Below are 25,970 nucleotides of genomic sequence, written 5' to 3'. Positions count from 1 at the left end.
TAGATGTTTCATAAACCATAACGAGTTTGTTTTTCTCCAAGCACTAAGAAAGTCCACATATAAATTCCTCAAGCTTTCCTACTTTCAGAGGGTTTTACATTGTCCCCCAAGGCAGGAATCACAATTCATTTGGTTAGCCTTTACAATAAAACAAAACAAACTAAACATGCCATGTTTCCAGCTTTTTCATGGTGAGCATAGTAATTACTCATTCAACTGCAGAAGCTGACTTTAGCCCAGCTCACCAGGAGCTTCAGCATTCATCTCAATCTGCTACCAGGCATCTTAGAGACACTCATGGCTCAGGCATTCGATCAATACAGGCTCCTGTTGCTGCTGGCTTAACTCCCCAAAATTTCAGTAATCATAAAGCAGTAAACCAAGGCATTCAGAAGCATTCAACTGGGCCACAATTCCTCTGTTTCACTACTGACTAAGTGGAGCGTCCGAAAGCCAAGCACTTCTGTGGTGAAACTTGGGCTTTCCTGTAACTGCTCTCCTCTTTAGCTCACAGGGAATGTACACTTCAGGTTCAGGCATAACTCAAGCCAGCTCTTTGCAGCCAGTATTAAATCAACCCAATATACAGAACATTTTAGTAGCTTTCTGGCTTCCCTATAGCCTCTCTTAACCTGGCTTGCAGAGGAGCATGCAGCTCAGTACATGCATAGCTCAAGTCAGTCCTTTAAAGCCAGTTTGTTTTTTTTAATCCCACAAGGTAAGGACAGTTTGTATTAAGGCTCTGGTTTTTCTTGAAGCTTACATCTCTCTCACTTAATTGGTCTGCAGGTGAGTATGTAGTGTGGGACAAGCACAAGTCAGGACAATCTTACTCCAGTATTTTAAACAAACCAAATAAACAGCTTTAGGAAATACTCTCTGGCTTTTCTGCAGTTTCTTGCTCGCTCTCTCTCTTTCTTAATTATCCTGCAGGTGAGTATCTAGTGCAGCACATGCATCGTTCAAGACACAATTTCAACAAATCAAAAAATACTTCCCAGAAGTTTCAGCTTTTACTATTCCCTTCTTGGTACTTCAGATTAAAGCAAGCAAGCACTTCTTTTCTTGAAATACCCACTAACATATCATGACTTCCTTGTAATACAGTTTTAAAGTTAAAAAAAAACCAAAACCAAAACCAAAACAAACACTTAAGCTTATCATTTGGGCTAGAGTTGTCCCTGATTCCATTCTGGCTCTTCCTCATTGTCCCCAACTGCCTTCTAGTTTTCAGCCTGATTGTCTCTCCTCTCTACTCTCCCCTCTCTTTATGCAGAGGTTAGCGTATTACTTTCAAGCAGGGAATGCCCCACTCCCCACAGTGAGCCTCATTAAGGGGCTCAGAGGAAAAGAAATTAAGACAACTGGGTAGGTGGCCTTTGGCCACCCCACCCCCGATCTAAGCTTGGAAAAAGCTCCATCCCCACTGTGAGACTTGAAAATAGACTCCACCCCCTTCCTTCCCTGCTGCCAGCATTTTCAGGGGCTGATCGCTAAGGCTTCTGGGGGATGTAGTTTCATTAGGCAGCCCTTTTCACTGCTTATGTTTTCCTTTCTCTCACTCCAAAGAGTTTTCATAAAAACAAAAAATCCCAATCACTTTTATTCCTTAACATAGGGACCCACAACTAAGTAAATCACTACACAGTGTATACATTTTATTTTATGCAGAATATTAGTCTATAAGAAAAGCATAATTTCTGTAGGCCCAATGATTATGGCCTAGGGATGTGAAGCCAGGGGAGAATTTGGTAGGTACCCATCACTAACTGTATGAGAATCCTGTGATCCCCAAATTAACAAATAAAATTTGTCATAAACAAATCAATGCTCATGATAGTTTTTCAAATTTCTGTATTTTGAATATCTGAATTGATTCTTCATTACAAGTGTGTGTTGATGTGTTTATAATTTCCTGTTTTTGTGCTAAGATCATAAAAAAAAGTTGTCTTACCATTGTGACACATTAATTTTAAACTCATAGAAGCATAAAAATGACAGCAATGAGGACCACAAGGCTGCCCATTATTTACTTCCACTTGTATTTTTGCAGACCCAACTTAATGTCTGACATTAGCCATGCTTCCCCATGGTACACCTGTCTCATGCCCTTCTGGAGTTCTTTTACTATTTCTGCACCCATCCTCTCTGCTGCGATACTGTGTCATGTGTTCATCCATGTCTATAAAAATCAAGGATCTACTTCCTAGTTCCTACCTAGTATTTTAGATTCTTCAGTATACATAAGAAGAAGAAGACACACAATAAATTTATATTTTCCTGGCGTGTAGCCAGATGGACTCAGAACGAATGGGATAGTATCCGCGTGCTAGCAGTTGGAGACGGATCTGACGTCAGCACGGGGTATATATATCCCCACAGGAAGCGTAGCAACTTAGTAATTTCAGTCTCCAAAGCAGTTTGGAGAGCCTGCACGCTTGCTGAGGGTGTTTTCCAAATCTACTTTTTCTTTTTTTTTTTTCTACTTACTAAAACTTCTATTGCATCGAGCCCCGCACTCCTGCGGTGATACCCTAAGGTCCCTCCCCCAGTAGAGTTTCCCGGGGTGATTTCCGTGATCCCCCCGGAGGTGTAAGTCCTCGGTCCAGTGGCCGAATCGCGGCAGGGACACAGCCCCCGGGCGAGGTTCGGGTGAGGCTTTCGAGGCGCCTCGGTCCCGGCGTGGACGAGGCAGCGGGTGCATATCTTCAAACGCGGCGGTGAAGGTACTTGCCCTCTCCCCCCGCAGCCGGAGACCGCCCGGGTTCCAGCCGGGAAGCGCCGAGGATCAGGTAAGGCGTACATCTCTTATTTCTGGTCTCCGAGGAACGGAGGATCGGTGGCATGGCACGCCGTGGAGGGCGCCATTTTGTGGGCCTTGTTCAGGTATTGAGCGCCCGTAATAGGCGCGGCTCTATTTCTCCTTGTGTGTATATTGCCTTATTGCTAAGAGCTTATTGAATGCCACTGAGCGTGTATTGCTAATCGCCTATTGCTGAGAGCATATTGAATGCCATTGAGCGTGTATTGCTAAAACGCTTCTTGCTGAAAGCCTATTGAATGCCATTGAGCGTGTATTGCTAACCGCATATTGCTAAGAGCATATTGAATGCCATTGAGCGTGTATTGCTAAACGCTTATTGCTGAAAGCCTATTGAATGCCATTGAGCGTGTATTGCTAACCGCATATTGCTAAGAGCATATTGTATGCCACTGAGTGTGTATTGCTGACCGCTTATTGCTGAAAGCCTGTTGAATGCCATTGAGCGTGTATTGCTAACCGCATATTGCTGAGAGCCTATTGAATACCATTGAGCGTGTATTGCTAATCGCTTATTGCTGAGCGCTTATTGAAGACCTTTAAGCGTGTATTGTTGGCGGCATATTGCTGAGAGCATATTGCATACAATTGAGCTGTTTTCATGACCGCCTAGTGCTGTGAACATATTATTATTTTTGTGCGCCTGTTGTACTAAGCGCACATTGCTGCCGCATATTATTATTCTTGTGCGCCTGTTGTATTAAGCGCCTATTGCTGCCGCATATTATTATTCTTGTGCGCCTGTTGTATTAAGCGCCTATTGCTGCCGCATATTATTATTGCGCGCCTGTTATATTATTGCCGCTTCTCTTTCAATGGAACAGAACGCATCAACGTCTTCAGCGGCGGCGCCGCCTGCCTCAGGCATTAAAGCCCTTGGCCTCTGCTCTGCATGCCTGCTTAGAGCCACGCACAGTGAAGAGCCAGACTCCCTATGTGCCCAATGTGAGGAGGCCGTGGGACCCTTGAGCCAGGCCTAGTCTCAGCCACGATTTGCTGACAGTTCCCCAGGGGCTACCCCGGATTTAGCGGGCAGTCTCGACCAATCGGGAATCCCGGGGGATCTTGTACCCCGGCGATTAGAGGCTGCTCCATTTCCTGGGTGGATCTCTTTAAGGGGATTCATGCCTTTGTACAGATGCAAACGGCTTCTCGTCCGGGCCCTGCGGTTCCTGCTGTTCCTGTTGTTCCTGCGGTTGCTGCGGTGGCTGTGACTGCGGCGGCTGCTGCGGCTGCCGTGGCGGCTCCTGCGGATCCTGTTCCTGGACCCTCACGTCCTTATCGTGAGCGGGATCTCCCGCCGCTGGACAGTCCAGATCAATCGGACCAGGAGGTTTCACCGGATGAGTCCGAACTCCCGAACGAGGGGGAGCTTCCCCCAGGGATTGAGCCATATAGAACCATGAGGCGGTTCTTCCCCAAGGAGGATCTCTCCGACCTGGTGTCTCAGTGTGTGGCGGAGTTGGATATTACTGGTTCCAGCGCTACGGTGCCCTCTGCGCAGAACCCCCTGCTGGAAGGTCTTCGTCCTACAGCCCGCCATTTTCCATTCTTGCAAGCAGCTCAACAACTGATAGATTTAGAATGGGCGGCACCAGCGGCTTCCTTCAAAGGGGGCCGGGCCCTGACGGGCATGTACCCATTGGCACCGGCTATCTAGGACCTGCTGGCGTGCCCTCAGGTGGACGCCTTGATTAGCGCTGTGGTCAAGCGCACTACTATTCCAGTTGAAGGGGGGACGGCCCTCAAGGAGCCTCATGACCGGCGACTGGACGCCATTCTGAAACAGACCTTTGAGGTGGCGCTCTATCTTTGCGGATCGCGACCTGCTGCACAGTGGTGACGCGTGCCTGTTTGTCACAGGTTAGAAACAACGCTCCAGCAGCAGACATGGAGTCAGCTCTTTCTTTCCTCACGGATGCTGCATCTGACCTGGTCCGGACAACAGCTAAGGGGATTTCATCCTCCGTAGCTGCCAGGAGGCAGCTCTGGATCTGGAGATGGTCAGCTGATGCGCCTTCAAAGACACGACTCACCAGATTGCCCTTTAAGGGCTCTTTACTATTTGGCAGCGACCTTGATAAACTGGCCAGTACATGGGGTGCCTCTCCAGTGCCTAGACTGCCGGAAGATCGGTTCAGAAGGGGCCAGCGCGCCTTTCCAAGGCCCTCCAGGGGCAGGAGTTCACAGCGCTTTGTTCCTTACAGGGGTCGCTACCAGGCACCACGTCCTCAGGCCAGGAATCAGTCCTTTCGGACCAAGCAGCGCAAGAGGGGAGCAAGCCCGGGCTCGGGTCCCGGCCGCGCCTCACAATGAGAATCCGCCGATTCATCTGGGGGACGGAGCCATAGGGGGCAGGTTAACCCTCTTCTACCCCAGATGGGTCGAGATCACGTCGGACCAGTGGGTCCTCGCCATTATCCGGGAGGGATATTATCTGGACTTTCATCATCTCCCTCCGGACAAGTTTGTGGAATCTTCATGTCCCATACACAAGAAGGTAGCATTGGAAGCTACCCTGGCGAGGCTCCTGTCCTTGAAAGCCATCATCCCAGTACCTGCCTGGGAAGTGAATTCTGGACACTATTCGATTTATTTCATGGTACCCAAGAAAGGGGGCACCTTTCGGCCTGTGCTGGACCTCAAGTCAGTCAATCGATACTTACGGGTACCGAGGTTTCGCATGGAGACTCTGCGCTCCGTCAAGGCTGCAGTACAGCCAGGAGAATTCCTCACGGCATTAGACCTGTCAGAGGCATACCTGCATATCCCGATCCATCCGGATCATCAGCGCTACCTACGTTTCAAGGTTCTAGGACGCCACTTCCAGTTTCGGGCTCTGCCCTTCGGGTTGGCCACGTCACCGCGGACATTCACCAAGGTGGTCGTAGTGGTAGCAGCGGCACTCAGGAGGGAAGGAATTCTGGTCCATCCCTACCTAGACGACTGGCTGATCAGGGCGAAATCTCGAGAGGAGAGCCTTCGGACAACCGACAGAGTAATTGCCCTTCTGGAAAGCTTGGGCTGGGTAATCAACCTCAGCAAGAGCTGCCTACAGCCTTCCCAGTCACTGGAATACCTGGGAGTACAGTTCGACACCCGGGCAGACACAGTCAGTCTCACTTCCAAGAGAAAGTTGAAACTTCAGCAGCGTATCCAGTATTTGATGGGAGCCAGTCGGCCCATAGCCTGGGATTATCTGCAGGTTCTTGGTCTCATGGCATCCACCCTGGAAGTGGTACCTTGGGCGAAGGCCCATATGAGATCTCTACAACACTCCCTGCTCTCTCGCTGGAGCCCCCGCCTACGGAACTATTCCACGCACCTTCATCTGCCAACCAGAGTGCGGACCCAGTTGCGGTGGTGGTTGCAGTCCAACCACATGAGCAGGGGATCGAAGATGTCTTCACCCACGTGGACTTTGCTCACCACATATGCCAGCCTGAGCGGCTGGGGAGCACACTGCGAGGAACTCACCGCACAAGGGCGGTGGAACAGAGAAGAGTCAGCGTGGAACATCAATCGTCTAGAGGCCCGGGCAGTCCGATTGGCATGCCTTCGATTTGCTCACAGACTGAAGAACAGAGCAGTCAGAGTGATGTCCGACAACGCCACCACGGTGGCATACATCAACCATCAGGGCAGAACCAGAAGCCGACAAGTATCTCTGGAGATCGCCCCGCTGATGGCTTGGGCAGAGGCGAATCTTCAGGACATCTCCGCCGTCCACATTGCCGGGAAGGACAATACCACGGCAGACTTCCTCAGCAGAGAAAGCCTAGATCCGGGAGAGTGGCAGCTGTCACCCACAGCCTTCCAGATGATTGTGGATCACTGGGGGATTCTGGACATGGACTTACTAGCGGACAGGTCCAATGCTCAAGTACCCAGATACTTCAGCCGCAAGCGCGACCCGTTCTCACACGGAATCGATGCCCTGGTTCAGCCATGGCCTCCAGGGACTCTGCTATATGCCTTTCCTCCGTGGCCTCTGCTGGGCGCCATCATCCACAAGATTCAGAAACATCGGCCTAGTTCTTCTAGTGGCGCCAGACTGGCCAAGACGACCCTGGTACGCGGACATGAGAAGACTACTGGCAGGGGAGCCTCTTCCCCTGCCTCCTCTCCGGGACTTTCTACGTCAAGGTCCCATCCTCCACGAGGATCCAGCTCAATTCTCTCTTACGGTCTGGCCATTGAGAGGGCTAGACTGAAGAAAAGAGGTTACTCGGAGCCAGTGATAGATACACTCCTCCGAGCTCGTAAGTTTTCCACATCCCTCACCTACGTAAAGATCTGGAGAGTATTTGAAGCATGGTGCGGCACTCATGGCACCAATCCACATGCGACCACACTCCCTATTGTGTTGGATTTCCTGCAGGATGGACTTCAGAAGGGTCTCTCCCTCAGCTCCATCAAGGTTCAGGTGGCTGCGCTTTCTTGCTATGGTCCCAGGAGGGATGGCAAGACCATCGCCAAGCACCCAGATGTCTCTCGTTTCCTGCAAGGAGTCAAGCATATTCGTCCGCCACTGAAGTGGCCTGTGCCCTTATGGGAACCTCAACCTTGTTTTGGATTTCCTCGCGGGATCCACCTTCAGACCCCTTCGGGGCCTTTCTCTCCGTTCTCTAACCTTGAAGATGGTGTTCTTGCTGGCTGTATGTTCAGCACGCCGCATATCAGAGCTACAGGCACTGTCCTGCCGGGATCCATTTCTCACTCCTGAGGCTATCCATCTTCATACGGTTCCCTCCTTTCTACCTAAAGTGGTTTCACAGTTTCATCTTAACCAAACCATATCCCTGCCTACCACGGCGGGTTTGAAGAAATCTGAAGAAGGGCGTTTATTACGCCATATCGACATTGGCAGATTTCTGCCCAGATATCTGGAAGTGACACAAGAACTACGAAAGACGGACCATCTGTTCGTCCTGCACAGCGGGAGGAAGCAAGGTGAAGCGGCCTCGCGGCCCACCATCGCCCGCTGGATTAAAGAAGTTATCAGAGCAGCTTACGTAGAGACTGGGAAGTCTCCACCTCTACAGGTCAAGGCTCATTCTACCAGAGCACAAGCGGCATCCTGGGCGGAATCCAGGATGCTGTCGTCTGCAGAAATATGTAAAGCGGCGACATGGTCCTCCCTCCATACCTTCTCCAGGTTCTACCGTCTGGATGTCCAGGCTAGGGAGGACTCAGCATTTGCGAGGGCGGTACTACATGGTCCTCAGGCAGCCTCCCGCCCAGGCTGGGAGTAAAGCTTTTGTACATCCCATTCGTTCTGAGTCCATCTGGCTACACGCCAGGAAATGTTGAGATTACTACCTGATAATCTCCTTTTCCTTAGTGTAGACAGATGGACTCAGCATCCCGCCCAGCTGCCTGTGTACATGGGTTTCACCGATTCAAGGTAAGCCATGTCATCTGTTTTCATAAGAGCGTACACTCTGCCAGGTGTCATCGCCTTCCGGTTGTGAATGCTGGCGGTCTCCAGCTACTATCAATCGGTCAGGGGAATCCTGTTTCACTTTTCACTGAGCGTCAGTACACACATCCAAAACAGCTTTTGCAAGGAAGATTACTAAGTTGCTACGCTTCCTGTGGGGATATATATACCCCGTGCTGACGTCAGATCCGTCTCCAACTGCTAGCACGCGGATACTATCCCATTCGTTCTGTCTACACTAAGGAAAAGGAGATTATCAGGTAGTAATCTCAACATTTTTATTGTTGTACACATGTATGTATCACCTATCTAACATTAAAAAATCTCTCTAGCACATACATACTCATACACATAAAATCACGGATCTCATTTTTTGAATCTGAAATTGTAATCCTTTAACAATATCAATCATTAATTTTGACATATAACAATCACTCAATAATTCAAAACATTGACATATAACTCTCACGTATTTTATATCAAAACAATAAATATTGAAAACAAGGGGGGTGGCATAGTGGTGATGAATCAGTTGGATTACCATGAAGAAGTGTTGAGACAACTTAATGATGGGCAATCATATTTACAATTGGAGACAGATATATCAGAGAGATTACACATAAGGATTAATGAGGTTTTGAATAGAGCGGTTAAAGAAAAGATTATCTCTGAGAAGGAATATAGATTCCTTACAGTTTCCTATCCTACAGTAGCATATTTTTATATACTACCTAAGGTCCACAAATCATTGGAAAAACCTCCTGGTAGACCAATTGTGGCTGGGATAGGTACAGTATTGGAACCATTAGCTAAACTGGATTATAATTTGCAGTCTAATGTGTCCAACATTGAGTCTTATGTACGAGACACTTCTGATTTCATTGTGCAGTTATCGAATCTCCCTGATGTAGAAAGTGATTGGATTTTGGTTACAGCAGACATCACTGCCCTGTACATGAGTATACCTCAGAGGGAGGCATTAAAGATTGTTGAAATTGAACTTAAGAAAAATGGGTTACCTGATCGACGTGTTGAATTTTTATTGGTAATTGCTGAGATTACTCTTACCTCTAATATTTTTAGTTATGTTAACCAGCTATATTTGCAGATTAAGGGAATCCCCATGGGGTCTCCGATGGTGCCTAGTGTCGCATGTCTGTATGTATCTCGTTTTAAACAAAGATACATATATTCTTCCAGATGGTTTTCATGCATTGTTAGTTAGAAAAGATACATTGACGACCTGTTTTTTATATGGCGTAGTTCAGAGGAAGAGTTAAACCAATTTTTATTGGTATTAAATACGAGTGATGCCAATTTAAAATTCACTGTAACTAAGCACACTCAAACAGTGACCTTTCTAGATACTCAGGTATTTATTCCTCAAGGGAAATTGGTTACCACAGTTTACAGGAAGATGACTGATAAGAACATTTTGTTACATTTATAATAGCTTTCATCCGAAAAAATTCAAAGATAGCATTCCTGTGGGACAATTCCTGCGTTACAGATGCTTATGTAGTTCTACTCTAGATTTTAAGATCCAAGCACAAAAATTATCAGATAGATTTGTAGCATGGGGTTATTCAAAATCCTGTATACGGAAAGCATATAAGAGAGCATTATATGCTCACAGAGAAAATCTTTTTTTGCCTAGTAACAAGGATACCCCTTCTCGGGTAGTTTGTGCGGTGCCTCATTCTATGAAAGTTTTTGATATAAAAAATGCCATTTTAAAACATTGGCATATATTGTCCCCTTTAAAAATCTTTGATCAGTCCCCAATTTTTGCTATCAAAAAACAACAGTCTTTACGTGAGAGATTGAAAGGGTGTAGTATCAGAGATATAGAGAATAATCAAACTCTGGGACAGGTCCCTTGTGGATCTTGTTCGGTTTGTAGACATGTGCTACAATGTATAAGTTTTCAGCCACCGAATATGAATTATACATACTCTCTACCGAAATTGTTTACATGTGGGAGTAGTGGGGTCATATATATTATTAAATGCCCTTGTGATTTAATTTATGTTGGGCAAACATGCAGATGAATTAGAGCCCGTATTATCGAGCATCAGAGCCGTGTTAAAGCATTGAAAGAGCACGCCCCTTTAGTCGATCATTGGATCGAGTTTAAACATTCGTGGGAGGACATTAGGTTTGTTGTTATAAAGAAGGTACATCTGCAGAACGGTGGGGATCTGCCGCTGCGTTGCGGAAAGCGGAACCGCGCTTTATTTTTAAATGGTCTACTACAGCCCCGCATGGACTCAATGGTCTGGTTGAGTGGAACGTATTCATTTAGGATTGATGATCAGGGGATTTTGTGGTGTTTGTGTATATTCGGAATGACTGGTATTAATCCGGTTACTGAATGGTTGTTATATGGTACAGCCCCCTTGTGGGAGTGTATATATTTCAAGGTAGTTGATCATACGTCATTACGCTTTTTTCAAACGCTAGGAACACGCCAATTCCGGGTAAGTGCAAGACGTAACAGTTGAAAGACTGCGTTGGTAAGTGTATGGGGTTTATACTTTTCATCTTTGGGCATGGCTTATGTTTTACAGATGGTGAATTCTCATCCGAAATTAGATATATTTGGATATGGTAAAACAGAGAGTCGCTTTGGATATGATGGAATAAATATTTCCCCTTTGAATGTTTCTTCGGTTGAAGTGAAAGGTTCTACGGCTAGGTGAAGTTAAATAGTGTGTGAAAAAATTCTATGATCTTGGTCACTATGGATACTTTGTAACATCTTCTAATAAAGCCTGTTGCTAGTTCTCTTGTTGTGGGGGTAATGTGTGGATTTTTTGCTTTTTAGAGGTGCACCAGATGGTGTTAAAGATTGATTGCATGGCGTATCGATGTTCTGAAATAATAAAGTTAAGGAACTTGCGGAGTATATTTAGGAAAGCTCGGGGACCGGTAAGAAGTATGGAGCTGTGTTTGGTGCATGATAATTATAATTCAATGTCTGTCTTGAAATTTGTGATTTATTATTATTTTTATTTTTGTTTAGATACATGAAGATAACATTAATGTAGGGTGAAATTATATGGTTGAGCAGATATAAGATCCATTTGAGTGGAAAGAGGAAAGAGAGAGACTCGGACGTGCCTGTAAACATCAAGTTGCTGACCTGAGTTGAACATCTAGCCACAGAGACTGGGGGTGAGTTCCGAGCCCCGACGGAGGTGGAGAGAGAGCGTGGCCCTAGGGGGCTGATCTTGGAGGCGGAACCGGAAGCGGCCTGCTTAACCCCCAAGCTCCGAGAGAGGAAAGAGAGAGACTCGGACGTGCCTGTAAACATCAAGTTGCTGACCTGAGTCGAATATCTAGCCGCAGAGACCGGGGGTGAGTTCCGAGCCCCGACAGAGGTGGAGAGAAAGCGCGGCCCTAGGGGGCGGATCTTGGAGGTGGAACAGGAAGCGGCCTACAAAAGCGGCCTGCTTAACCCCCAAGCTCCGAGAGAGGAAAGAGAGAGACTCGGGTGTGCCTGTAAACATCAGGTTGCTGACCTGAGTCGAACATCTAGCCGCAGAGACCGGGGGTGAGTTCTGAGCCCCGACGGAGGTGGAAAGAGAGCGCGGCCCTAGGGGGCGGATCTTGGAGGCGGAACCAGAAGCGGCCTACAAAAGAGGCCTGCTAGCGGCGCGCAGCAGAGCCGGCGCGCCGCTGAAGCTGCGTGCGCTCAAGGGGCGCGCGCGATTCAACAGACTTTGCCGGACTTCGCCGGGAATAGCGGACTCTCTATTATTACCTTAAAAACATTTCAAGAAGGTAACTACGAGGTTTCCTCAATCTAGCTTTGGTTCCATTTATGTGTGGCAATTTAGAGACCTATTGTGAAAGTTGTTGTTGAGGTAGTGTCATGCCAGCTAAAAGAAAGGGGAAAGTCAGGGTTTTTCCCTCTCTGCCCTCTTCAGTAGCGTCCCCCATACAGCAAGTCATCACAAATTTTATGGTCTCACCCATACAGGAGAATCAGAGAGCCAGGGAATCTGATGATATAGGAAGTTTGGGAGGACAACCTGCATCTACAGAGGAGGCGTCTCTAAGTCCCAATTTGGGACTTCCTCCGATTCAGAGAAGAGATATCCAGTCTACTGAAACAGACCTGACAAATATCAGTTTCCATGGAGCTGAAGCTGGGGAAATACAATCCCCACTACTTGGCCCCGTGGAAACTAGGTCTGATTCCACCACTGCTACTAAAAGTAGCAGTGGGAAAATAAGTATGCCTGTGAGACCTGAATCGATAACTCTGGAGACAATTTGGGAGATGATGGCAGGACTGTCGGTCAATGTCAAAGAATTAGAAGGGAAAATTGATTTAATAAGTTCAGGACATGTGCAGGATTCCATACAAGTACAATCACAGATTAAAGAATTTAATGATAATATTAAAAGTTTAGAAGAGAAAGATGGAAAAACTCAAGATTTTAAAGTTGCAGTTATTAAGGACAGGGATCAATTGGCCAGGAGGATAGAGACACTAGAGAATAATGCAAAGCACTTAAATTTGCGTATTCTAAATTTTCCAAGGGTAACTGGAGAAACTCCACAGGTTACCATAATAAAATTTCTTAATGAAGCGCTCTGATGTACTTCTGGTGACTCACCTCTAGTCAATAATTGTTATTTCCTTCCCAAAAGCAGAGTAAAAAATACATCTGAAGAAATGTTTCAGGGTAACTTAACTAATTTCCTTGAGGACTCAACTGCTAATGTCATTGATTGGGGAACTCTTTTGGTGACCCTTTTTTCAATAAAGGATTTGAATTTAATCATGAAGAAATATTTTAATAAGTTTCCTGTTTCCTATTTAGAGAAACCAATTAAAATTTTTCCTGATTTAGCTGTAGTAACACAGCAAAGACGAAAAGCTTTCTTAGTATTTCGTCAGGAATTAATTGCAATGGGTTTCGTTTTCAGATTAAGTTTTCCTTGTAAATGTTTTATTTCTAAACAGGATGAATCCTTTATTTTTTTTCATCCAGACCAATTAAAGTTCTTTATAGATCAGAGGAAACTGCCTACATCATCCCCAATTATCCAGTAAAGGAAATAAAATAAGGTGTATTGGGTTTTGCCACACAATTACCTGTTGAGAGTATGTCTTTTTTATGTTCTCCCTGTGAATTTCATGGATAAATCCAAAGCATCTCTCCTATTGATTGATATGTAATGATGATGGAGTCAAGTTATATGTTTCAAGTAAGGTTTAAGGAAAATAATTTTGTTTCATGACTGTCATCTCATGTGTTTTCTTTGAATACAAATTTGTGAATGTTTGTATTTGTAAAATCATAAATAAATAATAAAAAAAAAAAAAAAAAAAAAAGATCCATTTGAGTAGTTACTTCGGACGTTTTTGATGTTCAAGTCCATCCCTGAGGAAGCCCTCAAGATAAAGGGGGTGAAACGAAGATCTTTGTAGGATATAGGGACCAACATCGTTATGTTTTCAATATTTATTGTTTTGATATAAAATACGTGAGAGTTATATGTCAATGTTTTGAATTGAGTGATCGTTATATGTCAACATTAATGATTGATATTGTTAAAGGATTACAATTTCAGATTCAAAAAATGAGATCTGTGATTTTATGTGTATGTATGTGATGGATGTATGTGATGGATGTATGTGCTAGAGAGATTTTTTAATGTTAGATAGATGATACATGTGTACAACAATAAAAAATATAAATTTGTGTGTGTCGTCTTCTTATATATACTGAAGTATTATGGTATAGAAGAGGTAGTGAGTTGTTTGCCCTTTGTGTAATTATACCGTAGGTTTTAGTATTTTAGATAGGCAGGATAGAAATGTTTTAAATAAATAAATGTGCACTAATAGTATAAAAAATATGCTCCTCTTTTGGTCAATGAATCCAAATGTTGTTAAACAAGACGTTAACTACAAGAATATTCTAAATTCAATTATAGTTTCTTCATCAAAATCCCAATTATCTTATATATATTTACTATTTGTATTTTACTTCACGGACCTTCATAACGCCCCACGGAGAGAGAGCGTTGGTCAAAACAGTCCATACATTTTTGAAATTTTTTCTTTTGTTTCCATACACTTTTTCTTAAAAGCAGAGCACTTTCATTAGCTATCAAATTAAATTTGCAGTACTTCCCTTTTCAATGAATATTCAGTGTCTGATCCAGAGTCTAGTCCGACATGATCATGTTTCTCTTCCCACTTCATCAGGAACGCCCCCGGTATCGAAAGCTTTGTTTGTTAGGAATTATTCTCCTTTATGATTTCAACTTCTCCCTTCCGTGATCACGGGACAGGAGATTTCCAGGGCCATGAAAGCATAATAAGATGATCACGGGAGGGAGAAGTTGAAATCATAAAGGACAATAATCCCTAACAAACAGAGCTTTCGATACCGGAGGCGTTCCTGATGAAGCAGGAAGCGAAACATGATCATGTCGGACTAGACTCTTGATCACACACTGAATATTTATTGAAAAGGGAAGTACTTCAAATTTAATGTGATAGCTAATGAAAGTGCTCTGCTTTTAAGAAAAAATGTATGGAAACAAAAGAAATGTCAAAAATGTATGAACTGTTTGGACCAATGATTAAAAATGACCCCGTAGCGGTGAAAATATTGAGTAGCAATGCTCTATCCATGGGGGTGTTATGAAGGTCTGTGAAGTAAAATACAAATAGTAAATATATATAAGATAGCAGCAATGAAGCAAACAGACCAGGAGACATTAAGGGCCTGATCTACTAAAGGTTTTTTCCATTTTGTGCCATTGGGAAACATGCTTCCCTAAATTATTTGCTCAGTGTTTTACGGTAAAATGATTAACAAATAAAATGCATGTCAAACAATCAATGCTCTCATGGCACGTGAAAAGAGATGCATTCATACAATCTGCAATTACTCTGTTAACACAAGCCAGATGCATATGGAGGAAAAGTTATGAATTGTCCTGAAAAAAACAAGAGGTCACAGTATGAGGCTCCTGGATGGTAGGCTCAGGATCAGAATAAGAAAATATTTCTTCATGGAGTGGCGTACCTGGTGGAAGAAAATAAAAATGGCATTAAAGAACGCATAGGATAAGCAAGGTGAACCCTAGTAGCAAGAGGATGGCAGAAAAACATTTTTATGTTAGTCTTGCTTCTTGTTTTCATCGTTTGTAATATATTTATAATATATTTATTAATATAATTTATTTAATATATTTATAAATGATCTGGAAAGGGGTACAATGAGTGAGGTGATCAAATTTGTGGATTACACAAAATTATGCAGAGTAGTTAAATTTCAAGCGGATTGTGATGCATTGCAGGAGGACCTTGTGAACCTGGAAGATTGGGCTTCCAAATGGCAGATGAAATTTAAAATGGACAAGTGCAAAGTGATGCATTTAGGAAAAAATAACTCTTGCTGTAGTTACACAATATTAGGTTTTATCTTAGGAGTTACCACCCAGGAAAGAGATCTAGGCATTATAGTGGATGATAGGGGTGTGCATTCATTTTCGACGTATTGGCAATCCGCAACGTATATGTTCCTATTCGTTGTATTCGTGGGGAAGCGAAACGTAACGCGACTCCCCACGAATATAATGTTTCATCCGTTTGGCAGCGCACACTTTTCTTCGCCGCCATTTGGGTGTATCCAGAGCCAAAACCCAGCTCTTTCCTGTGAGTCGTGACCTCACAGCCCTGTCAGAGTGGGTCGGACAGGTTGGCACGGATACCGGAATGCAGCGTATCTGCGATAACATTTTGTGAAATGCACTGAATGCAGCCAATCACACTGTCATTCAGTGCTCGGTGACTATTTTCCTGATGACCCAGCACTATATATACTTAAGCACGTGGCGTGCCACGCACTTTCTTTGCAGGTGTGGTCTGGGGAGGTGGTCTCTGCGGAAAGTGGCTGCACTCAGAGCTAGTCTGAGTTCAGAAATCTATATTGAATTGCTAGCTAGGCTAGTTACTTAAGAGAAAAAGATATTTCTTTATTTTGCTGCAGCCCTGTTTGTTTTTTCAGCAGTTTATTTAGGTGATCTGAGACGGTCTCTTTGTGCCAGGGAGAGAAGCTGCTAGCAGTGCCATTTTGTTTAATTCACCCTCTGGGCTAGGCTGCAAGGAAGCACCATTTGGGTGTTGTGGCTGGGAGAGAGATATTCAATTTTTAGCTAGTTTGCTAGAATTTCCATTGGAAAATATATTTCAACGATTTTCCTGCTGTGCCAACAATTCCAGCTTTTTAAAACTGAGTTTGTTTAATTCAACTCACGCAGTCTCTCTGTGCACTGGGCTTCAGTGGGCTGGCAGTTTAGCAGTCTGAACTTTATTATTGGGACAGTCTGTGCAGTGAAATCCCCAGTCTGCCTCTTTTGTGCTTACGAGCAAGCTGTGTGTGTGTGCACACCACACACATTACATTAGTGCATAGCAAGGCACTGTGACAGTGAGCAGCCAGTAGGCACTAGGCAGTGACATTAAATCCATAATGTCAGGGAAAGCTAGATGTGGTCGAGTGATTGGGACTGGCAGAGGAGGCACTTCAAAAGGCACTAGTGCCAGTCCCCTATTAAAGTTAAAAAGGGACCTGTTGCAATCTAAACTCTTTGGAGGGGCAGGCAGTTCCATCCAGAAAAAAATGAAATCTGACCATGATGCATCGCCATCGCCACCACCTGTTTCTGACCCTGTAGTTTTGGAGGTGAGGGAAGGGGAGGCTGAGTCATGCCAGACAAAATGTCAACACCCAAAAGCAGCAGGGGGACAGAAGTCTTGACTAAGACTTAGCGTTGACAATGTAGCGCAGTCACTGTTTGCTTCTGATTCAGATGAAGAATCATCTTGTGTGAGATTCTCATCAGAAACGGAAGAAGTAATAGCTGACGAAGCTTTAGGAGGATCAGTTAGTCCTGTCTTAGCCTCCACTTCAGTGCAGCAGGGGAGAAATGAAACTGATAAGGAGGAGGAAGAGCAGTCAGCGTAGGCACAGAGGGTGACTGAGGCCCCTGGCATTGCTTCTCAGGGTGCACCTACTACTTCCGCTCCAGTGCCAGCATCCACCCCCAAGGCTTTAGAGAAGGGAGGATCATGAAAGACATCTGCGATCTGGAGCCACTTTAAAGTGACAGATGACCTGCATTTTGCTCGGTGTAATTACTGTGCAGGGCTATTATCAGAGGCAAGCAAATGGATATCTATCTAATTTTGGCATGATGCATCATATGAAGAGGCAACACCCAACAACAGTACTGCCATCTGGGGATGGTGGCAGTACCAGTCAGGGGACCCCTTCCAAGCAGCGTAAAGTGGTTCAAAAGCAGCAGAGTCAGCCCACGCCCGCATCACCTTCTAGCAGTAAGGTGGCAGGCCAGCAACCCCCTGACATGTGACAGAAGCGACAACCCACCATGGAGGAAATGGGGTGGAGTGTGGTAACGCTATCCTGGGGTAGGAGGCAGGCAGCCTCAAAAGTTGTAACCAGGAGCATTGGGGAAATGATTGCCCTTGATGACCAGCCCTTGCAGTTAGTGGAGAATGTGGGTTTCAAGCAGTTTCTGAAGGTCGTAGTTCCAAATTACAAAATCCCCTCCAGAACCACATTTAGCAGAAAGGTCATCCCCAGCCTATACAAGCAGTATCGCAAGCACTGCTAGCAAAGGCAGAGGGGAGAGTGCATTTCACCTGCAATATCTGGACAGCCATGAATGCTGCACACTCTTACCTCTCCCTGACAGCACACTGGTGGGACCTGGCTGAGGCAGAGGCAGGCAGCAGCTCTATTACTGAACAAGTATCAGGGTGGAGGTGGGCTTTACTGCACATCCACCTGACGGACCAGGCCCATACCGCAGCCAATATTCTAGCATGCATCAGACAGATGCTGGAGGGCTGGCAACTACACCAGCAAGACAGGAATCCTCAGGCAGGGTTCTTTGTCACAGACAATTGTGCAAACATGGTTAAAGCAATAAAAGACGGGAGCTTTAAGAACATCCGATGTTTTGCACACACTCTGCACCTGGTAGTGAAGTCAGCTCTGGGGTTGGATTCCAATGACAAAGAGAATGAATATCTGCATAGGTTAATACAGAAGTGCAGGAACATAGCAGCGCACTTCCACAGAAATGTGAAGGCGGGGCAGGTTCTCTGACAAAAGCAGACTGATTTGGAGATGCTTCACAAGCGTCTCATTCAAGACATTGCCACCCGGTAGAATTCCACCTTTATGATGCTCGAGAGGTTAGTGGAGCTGCAGACAACCCTTCATGAACTTTCTGGTACAATGGACATAGGTGTGCAGAATCCCCTAGGGCATCATGATTGGTTAGTCATGAGTTAGCTGGTAAAACTCCTGCAGCTCTTCAAGGATGTCATGGAGGAGCTGAGTTCCAGAAGTGCCACCTTGGCTGACATCACCCCTATAGTTAATTTCCTGGATGAACATTTGGAGGCCTTTAAACAGGAAGAGGGAATGACAGTTGAGGTGCTGCATTGTCTGGACATTTTGCAGCAGCACGTGGAAGAGCGATTAAGGCCTTTAACAGAACAGAACACATACGTGCTCGCCACAGTCTGTGATCCCCGTGTGAAGGACCTGCTGTTAGCAAAAGTCCGTGAACAGGAGCGCCATAGGCAAAGACAGATTAGGCGTGAAGCAGAGGTGGAAACAGCAGGCACTTCAGAGAGTTGTGCTAGCCCAAGCAGGAGCAGCACTCTGTCAGCGACAGATAGTACCTCCTCCTCCTCCTCCACTTCAGAACGTCAAAGGCATGTTGCCCATAAAGATTCATCTGTTGTGCGATGGGGGGGAGAGAAAGCTGCTGGCATGAGTGACTCTCAGCCCACCCAAGCAAAGGAGACACCAGCACAGCTGTCAGTGACATGGTATCTCTCAGAGCCGACAGAGAACATGCAGACAGATCCGCTGGCATATTGGGCACACAAGTCCACTGTCTAACCACACCTAGCCAAAGTGGCTCAGTGATATCTGTCATGTCCACCAACCAGTGTGCCCAGTGAACGTGTCTTTTCAATGACAGGGGATATCATGAGCCCTCACCGCTCAAGGCTGGCACCAGAGTTGATGGAAATGCTAGTGTTTTTGAAAGTAAACCTGCCTTTGCTTGGGTTTCCAAATTTTCCCTCTGAATGGCAAGATGAATAAAAGCAATTGAAAGCCTTGCAGCAGTTTAAACTGCCGCTATGCTCCAGATAATATAAGCACTGCAGCACATGTACCTGACCTGAAACGCTGTGCCTGTTCCTCCACTGTCCAGGCCATACGTCTCTACAAGGGCCTGACCTGAAACGCTGTGCCTGTTTGTCCACATTTGGAATGTAAGAACATAAAAAGCTGACTTAAGATGTTTGGACCTTGCATATTTCATATGCTCAATATTTTTCATGACCTTGCCAACAGTAATGTTTCAAGTACTATTGAAAACTGGTGGTAGTTGCACTCTAGTTCATCCTCTGTGTTCCCATTGTTTACAGAGGCACTGTGTAAACCACAAAGTCAACATAGGTTGATATTGTAGATTTTGACTTGAATAGCGGTTTTCTTATTTTTGAGAGCTCTTCATGTTCATTTGTCATCAGCTGAAGTGCAGAAGTACAGTTAATAGCTTCTGGGTATTCAAAAATAATCTCCAGCTCAGTTCTTGCTTCACAAATGGCAGTTTCTATTGCTCTGAAAGCATCCTCTGTTGAATTATCTTTCAGAAATGAAAAAGATGCCATTTTCTTCTGGCAGTGAACCAGTTCAGGAAGAAGTGACAGGTCAAACCACAACATACCTGCACAAAGGAAATCCTCTTTTGCTGTGCCTGTCCATCCAGGCCTTATGTCCATATGTGGGCTTGACCTCTGTCCTCTATTGCTGTGCCTGTCCGTCCAGACCTTATGTCCCTAGGTGGGATTGACTCTGTCCTGTATTGCTGTGCCTGTTCGTCCAAGCCTTATGTCCCTACGTGGGCTTGACCTCTGTCCTCTATTGCTGTGCCTGTCCGTCCAGGCCTTATGTCCCTAAGTGGGATTGACTCTGTCCTCTATTGCTGTGCCTGTCCATCCAGGCCTTATGTCCCTACAAGGGTTGGACCTTGATTGCTGTGCCTGTCCATGCAGGCCTTATGTCCCTAGGTGGGATTGACCTCTGTCCTCGACTGCTGTGCCTGTTTGTCCAGGCCTTATGTCCAGTCCTAACAGCTGAACCCTCGTTGCAAAGAGAAACCTCAGTCTCTGGCAATTAAAAACTAGTAATCCTTCACAGCATGGATCCTTAAATAAAACAAACAGTTTTCTTTAGTTTCAGGGCAGAGAAGAGAACTTCCTCCATCTTGCTTATGAAGTCATGATCTGTTTGCAAATGCTTAAATCCTAACAATTTGTACCATTATACACTCTAGGGGCCAACCCATTCCAAGGAAGCCCTTTCCTGTTCAGAGAAAGGGAACTCTCCCCGGTGTTGCAGCCTCTCTCTTAGTACCTGCTGACCCATGTTGAACCGCTGTTCACATGGCACCCTGCTCCAGGTCGCCACGCTTTGAAGGCTCGTGCTCCACTCTAGGGGCCAGCCCATTCCAAGGAAGCCCTTTCCTGTTCAAAGAAAGGCTGCAACACCGGGGAGAGTTCCCTATCTCTTAGTACCTGTTGTCCCATGTTGAACCGCTGTTCATATGGCAGCCTGCTCCAGGTCGCCACGCTTTGAAGGCTCGTGCTCCACTCTAGGGGCCAACCCATTCCAGGGAGCCCTTCCTGGCTCAAAGGAAAGGGAATTCTCCCCGGGTGTAGCCAGCCTGTATCTACCCTCTGACCCATGTTAAACCGCTGTTTACATGGTAAACTCTTCCGCCTCGGCCTTGAAAATTCTCATTTGTATATCTGCTAACTCCACCAGATTTTAAAAGACCAGCGAGAGCTCACTAGACGCCAATGGAAACACCCCACTCTAGGGGTGAACCCATTCTAGGGAGCCCTTTCCTGCACAAAGGAAAGGAAACTCCCCGGGACTCTTGCTTGAATATTTGCTACTACCACCAAAATCTGCACCCGCAGATGCTCCACCCCACCCAGGCATAGTTCATCATGTTTCAGGTCCTAGCACTCGTGTTAGACTCCCTGATCCCTGTTTCAAGACGGGTTGGGTGCACAGTACGCCCAGTTGACAGTCCCGCCACATGCTGAGCATCGTCTTGTCTTGCCTCCTTGTCTTTCCCTTATCAACACCAGAGCAACCTGACTACCTCAGCTCTGCCAGCCTGTCTTGCCCCCATCAACTTTCTGCCACTCTGCCTTGCTGCCATACACCAGATGACTCAATCAACTCCTTGTGGTGTTCTTGCCACTATCATGGTTCCTCAGTGTGTTGGTGCTAGTCTTTCTGCTTGCTATGTTCCCCCTTCATTGTGCGGTAGGATGTTGATGCCACTTGTCTTGCCGCTTTGCCTGTCGTGCTGCCTTCGAGGGTTCATGCATCTGTTATCGGTGCTCTCTTTTGAAGCTGTGGTGTGTTTTTGACACTCTCGCTGCTGCTTTGTGCCTCTGTTAAAGCACTCTTGCCACTTCTGGTACCCCTTTGCTCCTTTATTTATTTATTTGCTTTTACATACCGACATTCGTTGGATTACATCACATCGGTTCACATTATAACAGTTGGAGTAGTATGAAAGGGGTGTCTGACTACTTTTACATTGTAACATTAGCGAGCTTTAGGCTATTCATGCCACTTTGGTGCCACTTTGCCACAGTATAAGTACCTTGGAGCTCTTTTGTGTTTCTGATGATTGCTCCCCAGAAGTTTCATCAACATTGATAAGAAAACCCCAATTCTGCAGCCAAAAATAGGCTGCAAATACTTCCCCCATTGACTTTAATGGGAACCGGAAAACAAATGCATGTATCAATGTATCGGGGGCACCATTGGACGAATGCAACGAATTTGCCTGCTGACGAATACGAATACCGAATTGGACGAATCCGTACCCTCTGAACATCCCTAGTGGATGATACATTGAAATTGTTGGCTCAGTATGCTGTGTTAATCAAAAAAGCAAGCAAAGGAATTATTAAGAAGGGATAGCAAATAAAACGATGGATGTCATAATGCCTCTGTATTGCTCCATGGTGAGACCGTACCTTGAATACTGTGTGTAGTTCTGGTCACCGGTTCTCAAAAAGGATATAGCTGCACTGGAGAAAGTGCAGAGAAGGGCGACCAAAATGATAAGGGGCATGGAACCAGCTGCTCTATGAGGAAAGGCTAAAAAAGTTAGGGTTGTTCAGTTTGGAGAAGAGAAGACTGGGGGGGGGGGGGGGGATATGATAGAAGTCTACAAAATCATGAAAGGACTTGAACAAGTTAATGTAAATCAGTTATTTACTGTCTCAGAAAATAGAAGGACCAGGGGACACTCCATGAAGTTAGCAAGTAGCTCATTTAAAACAAATCGAAGAAAATTCTTTTTCACTCAGTGCATAGTTAAGCTCTGGAATTCATTGCCAGAGGATGTGGTTACAGCAGTTAGTGTAACTGGGTTTAAAAAAGGTTTGGATAAGTTCCTAGAGAATAAATCCATAAACTGCTGACTGTAATTAATAAGCAATAGTAGCTTGAGATTTATTTAATGTTTGGGTATTTGCCAGGTACTTGTAACCTGGATTGGCCACTGTTGGAAATAAGATACTGGGCTTGATGGACCTTTAGTCTGACTCAGTATGGCATATCTTATGTTCTTATATTTTGTTTCATTATATTTTAGTTTATTGTGTTTAATTTTACTGCATACTGAAACAAAATACCTATGGTACCTGAATCTAACTTGCCTTGAAGTGGCTGACCATTTATGAAAGGTGGCATATACATTTTTAAAAAGTGTGTGTTATTTCATGTTAGCATTAAAAGTAAATAGCACACCCTAAAATGTTTAGTGTGCGCTAAACAAAATTAAATTGAATGAAAGCACATCCTTAATCCCTAGTTGTAAGGAAGTGAGAGGAAACCCAGAGGTCACCTGGGGTCTATGACATTGCACTAAGAATTAAATTGGATGGACATCATGGGCCTAATAGTCTGTATTTACTGTCATTTTCTATGTTTCTAAAATATGATTTGACAAGTAATTCTTTACATGTGTTTTTAACTGTGATTCCTGTAGGTCTTTGGGGTATTGTAAATAATGCTGGCGTCTCAAAATTCGGAGGTGTAGAATTTGAAAGCTTAGACAATTACAAAGAAGTAGCGGATGTTAACTTGTGGGGAACTGTGAGAGTAACAAAAGCATTTCTGCCTCTGATTCGCAGAGCAAAAGGTATGTAAAGGCAAAGTGCAATATATTTACTTGATAAATTGAAGAAAAATGTAATAAAAGATCAATTCTGAAAGGTTATACCCTTAAAGGTTAGGCTGTGGAAATGTTATTTCACTGGCTCTCCCTCATGTCCAGGAGTAGATTACAGGAAAATATCAACCCGGGGGGATTTTTTTTTCAAAACTGGCTTAATTTTCCTTTTGCACTTTCCTGCATGATGTGTTTCAACAGTTCCCAAAAGCACACCAAACTAACCCTTCAGAGGTACATTATGTGACCGGGAGCCTGGTATAATTGAACCAAAAAAATCTGCAACATAAAATTTCATATTTTTCTAAATAACTTAGTAGTAGAACACATCCTAGACCAGGGGTGAGAAAACAGAGCTGTGGCCCCTCTACATCTGTGCAGTCAGTTGCCATCTGCCCCCCCCTCTGCTTTCTCTACTTTCCAGTCACCCTGAGATTGTTGTGAATTAGTGGGGGTGATGGAATGCACAAACTCTCTCTCTTCCCTCACGCTCATGCTGACACACACACACGCTTCCTCGTACCCACTACATGCTTCCTTGCGCCCACTTACACACACACACACACACACACACACAAACACACGTGCGCGCACACTCCCTTGTGCCCAGTAACACACACATACTACATCGTGCCCACTGACACACACCCATTCTCTATTTTCCCCTGCCACCTCTGAATATGTAAAAAAAAAAAAAGCTTACACTGCTGGGCAGGAGGGTCCATGCAGGCTACCAGCTGATGTCCCTGCTGTGGAAAGAGATAAGCAAAATGGCCCGATGCAGTAGGGAAGGCTATTTTTTGCCGTGGCCCCAACATAAGAATCAGTAAAGGGTCTTCAGCCATGATGAGGCAGCAGTGGGAGGTCTGTTTGCTGCCTCGCAAGGCAAAGAGAGCTATTAGGTGGGGTGAAGGAAGGCCTTAGGAGCTTTTCTCACAGTAGTGATGGGAGGGGTGGGGAGCAGTCCCACAGAGATCAGGGATGCCAAAAGAAAGAAAAAAAAAATATGCAGGCCTATAGAGCCACACTGTGGCCGCAGAGAGAAATGTGTGCATTAAAATGAAAATGAACCCAAAAAATTGAACCGAATAATATAAAAAAAACAAAACAAAAAATAGTAAATGAATGTTTTCCTGCTACACATCCTTAAAACATAATCTCAATATTATCAAAAGGTTCCTTTTAACCACTTTCTGTCCACACAAAGCAGCATATATTGTGTCATTTTCAATGATATACATACCATTCCTGCCTCTCATTCTTATCTGTACTGCCCAGCAATTTATAAGATGAGCTACCTACTGGTAGGGCAGGAACCCAAGTCAAAGCATATACTAGCATCATGATTGAATATTAAAGGAGCAATTTGACTGTGGAGGGGAGATGATACTGTCATGTAAACTGAAACACTACCTTGTTAATGGAAACTTTTAGCCAACTGCCAAAGTGGGTGTGCTTTTGGGAGATGGAAACATTGTTAATCCATTCCTGAATCAAGAGTAAATTCATGAGTGATGAGGAAAGCTAATTTGTATATCATTTGCTTGAGCTTTGATCCTCCAGCCCTGTCTATATAATGCCAACATAGAAACTGGCCAAAACACATTCATATTCCAGAGTTGAGATATGCCATAAGTAAGTTATCACATCATTTTTGGAAGTGTTCCCTTTTTCATGGAAACTCTTATTTTTTGTGCAATTGCATGCTGTTCACAAAAGCAAATTATGGACTTTCTGGGAGCAAGGAAGAAAAAGGGACTTATTCATTTAGGGCCTGATTTTAAAAAACAATTGTACACATACAGTGCAGTTTTATGTGGGTAATGGGCTTTTACAAAATTGCCCTAGGGGCTGTGCCAATAAAAGTGTATGCGGATGCAATTTCATACATACTTTTACAGATACTAGAAAGAGGCATTCTCAGGGATGGAGCTGGGGTGAGGAAATCACTTCTGCAAAAACGTTTTGATTTTCAAACATATGTGCATGAATGCAAGAGTACACATCACGTGCTCCAAAGCAGATGTAAATGTGTGCACATATGTTGTGCTGGATTCCATGCACAGCTGCTAATTTTCAAAGCGGACTTCCTTATGTAAGTCTGCGAGTACTTTCTACACGTGGTCTTCAGCCCTTTGTGAGCTGTTATAAAATTACCCAAAAAGTGTCTTTCGTCCTCGTCCTGACAAACCAGTCTACACTGTAGGTTTCGTTCCCCCTACCAGCAGATGGAGGTAGAATTCCAGACTTCTTCTTTGAGGTTCCCTCCTTATATAGGTTGGTTCTGCAGGGAAGGAGTCAGTATTTCTCTGCCTCCAATTCCTCCTGGTTCAGCAGGAGGAATTGGAAGGG

The 25,970-nt window shown here is 44.8% G+C and overlaps 1 protein-coding gene across 1 annotated transcript in view; it reads left to right on the top strand.

Annotated features, from left to right (window-relative positions):
- LOC115099503 (D-beta-hydroxybutyrate dehydrogenase, mitochondrial-like) overlaps positions 1-25,970 on the top strand; it is an 87,961-nt gene that overhangs the window by 49,962 nt on the left and 12,029 nt on the right. The window contains exon 4 of the mRNA XM_029617176.1: positions 23,436-23,588. Coding sequence (XP_029473036.1) covers positions 23,436-23,588 — 153 coding nt within the window. The remainder of the gene's footprint in view (positions 1-23,435; positions 23,589-25,970) is intronic.

Source organism: Rhinatrema bivittatum, chromosome 9 (assembly GCF_901001135.1).
Source record: "Rhinatrema bivittatum chromosome 9, aRhiBiv1.1, whole genome shotgun sequence".
NCBI classification, from domain to species: domain Eukaryota; kingdom Metazoa; phylum Chordata; class Amphibia; order Gymnophiona; family Rhinatrematidae; genus Rhinatrema; species Rhinatrema bivittatum.
Note: the sequence above shows the minus strand (reverse complement) of the source record. Positions and strands in the feature narration are given on the sequence as shown.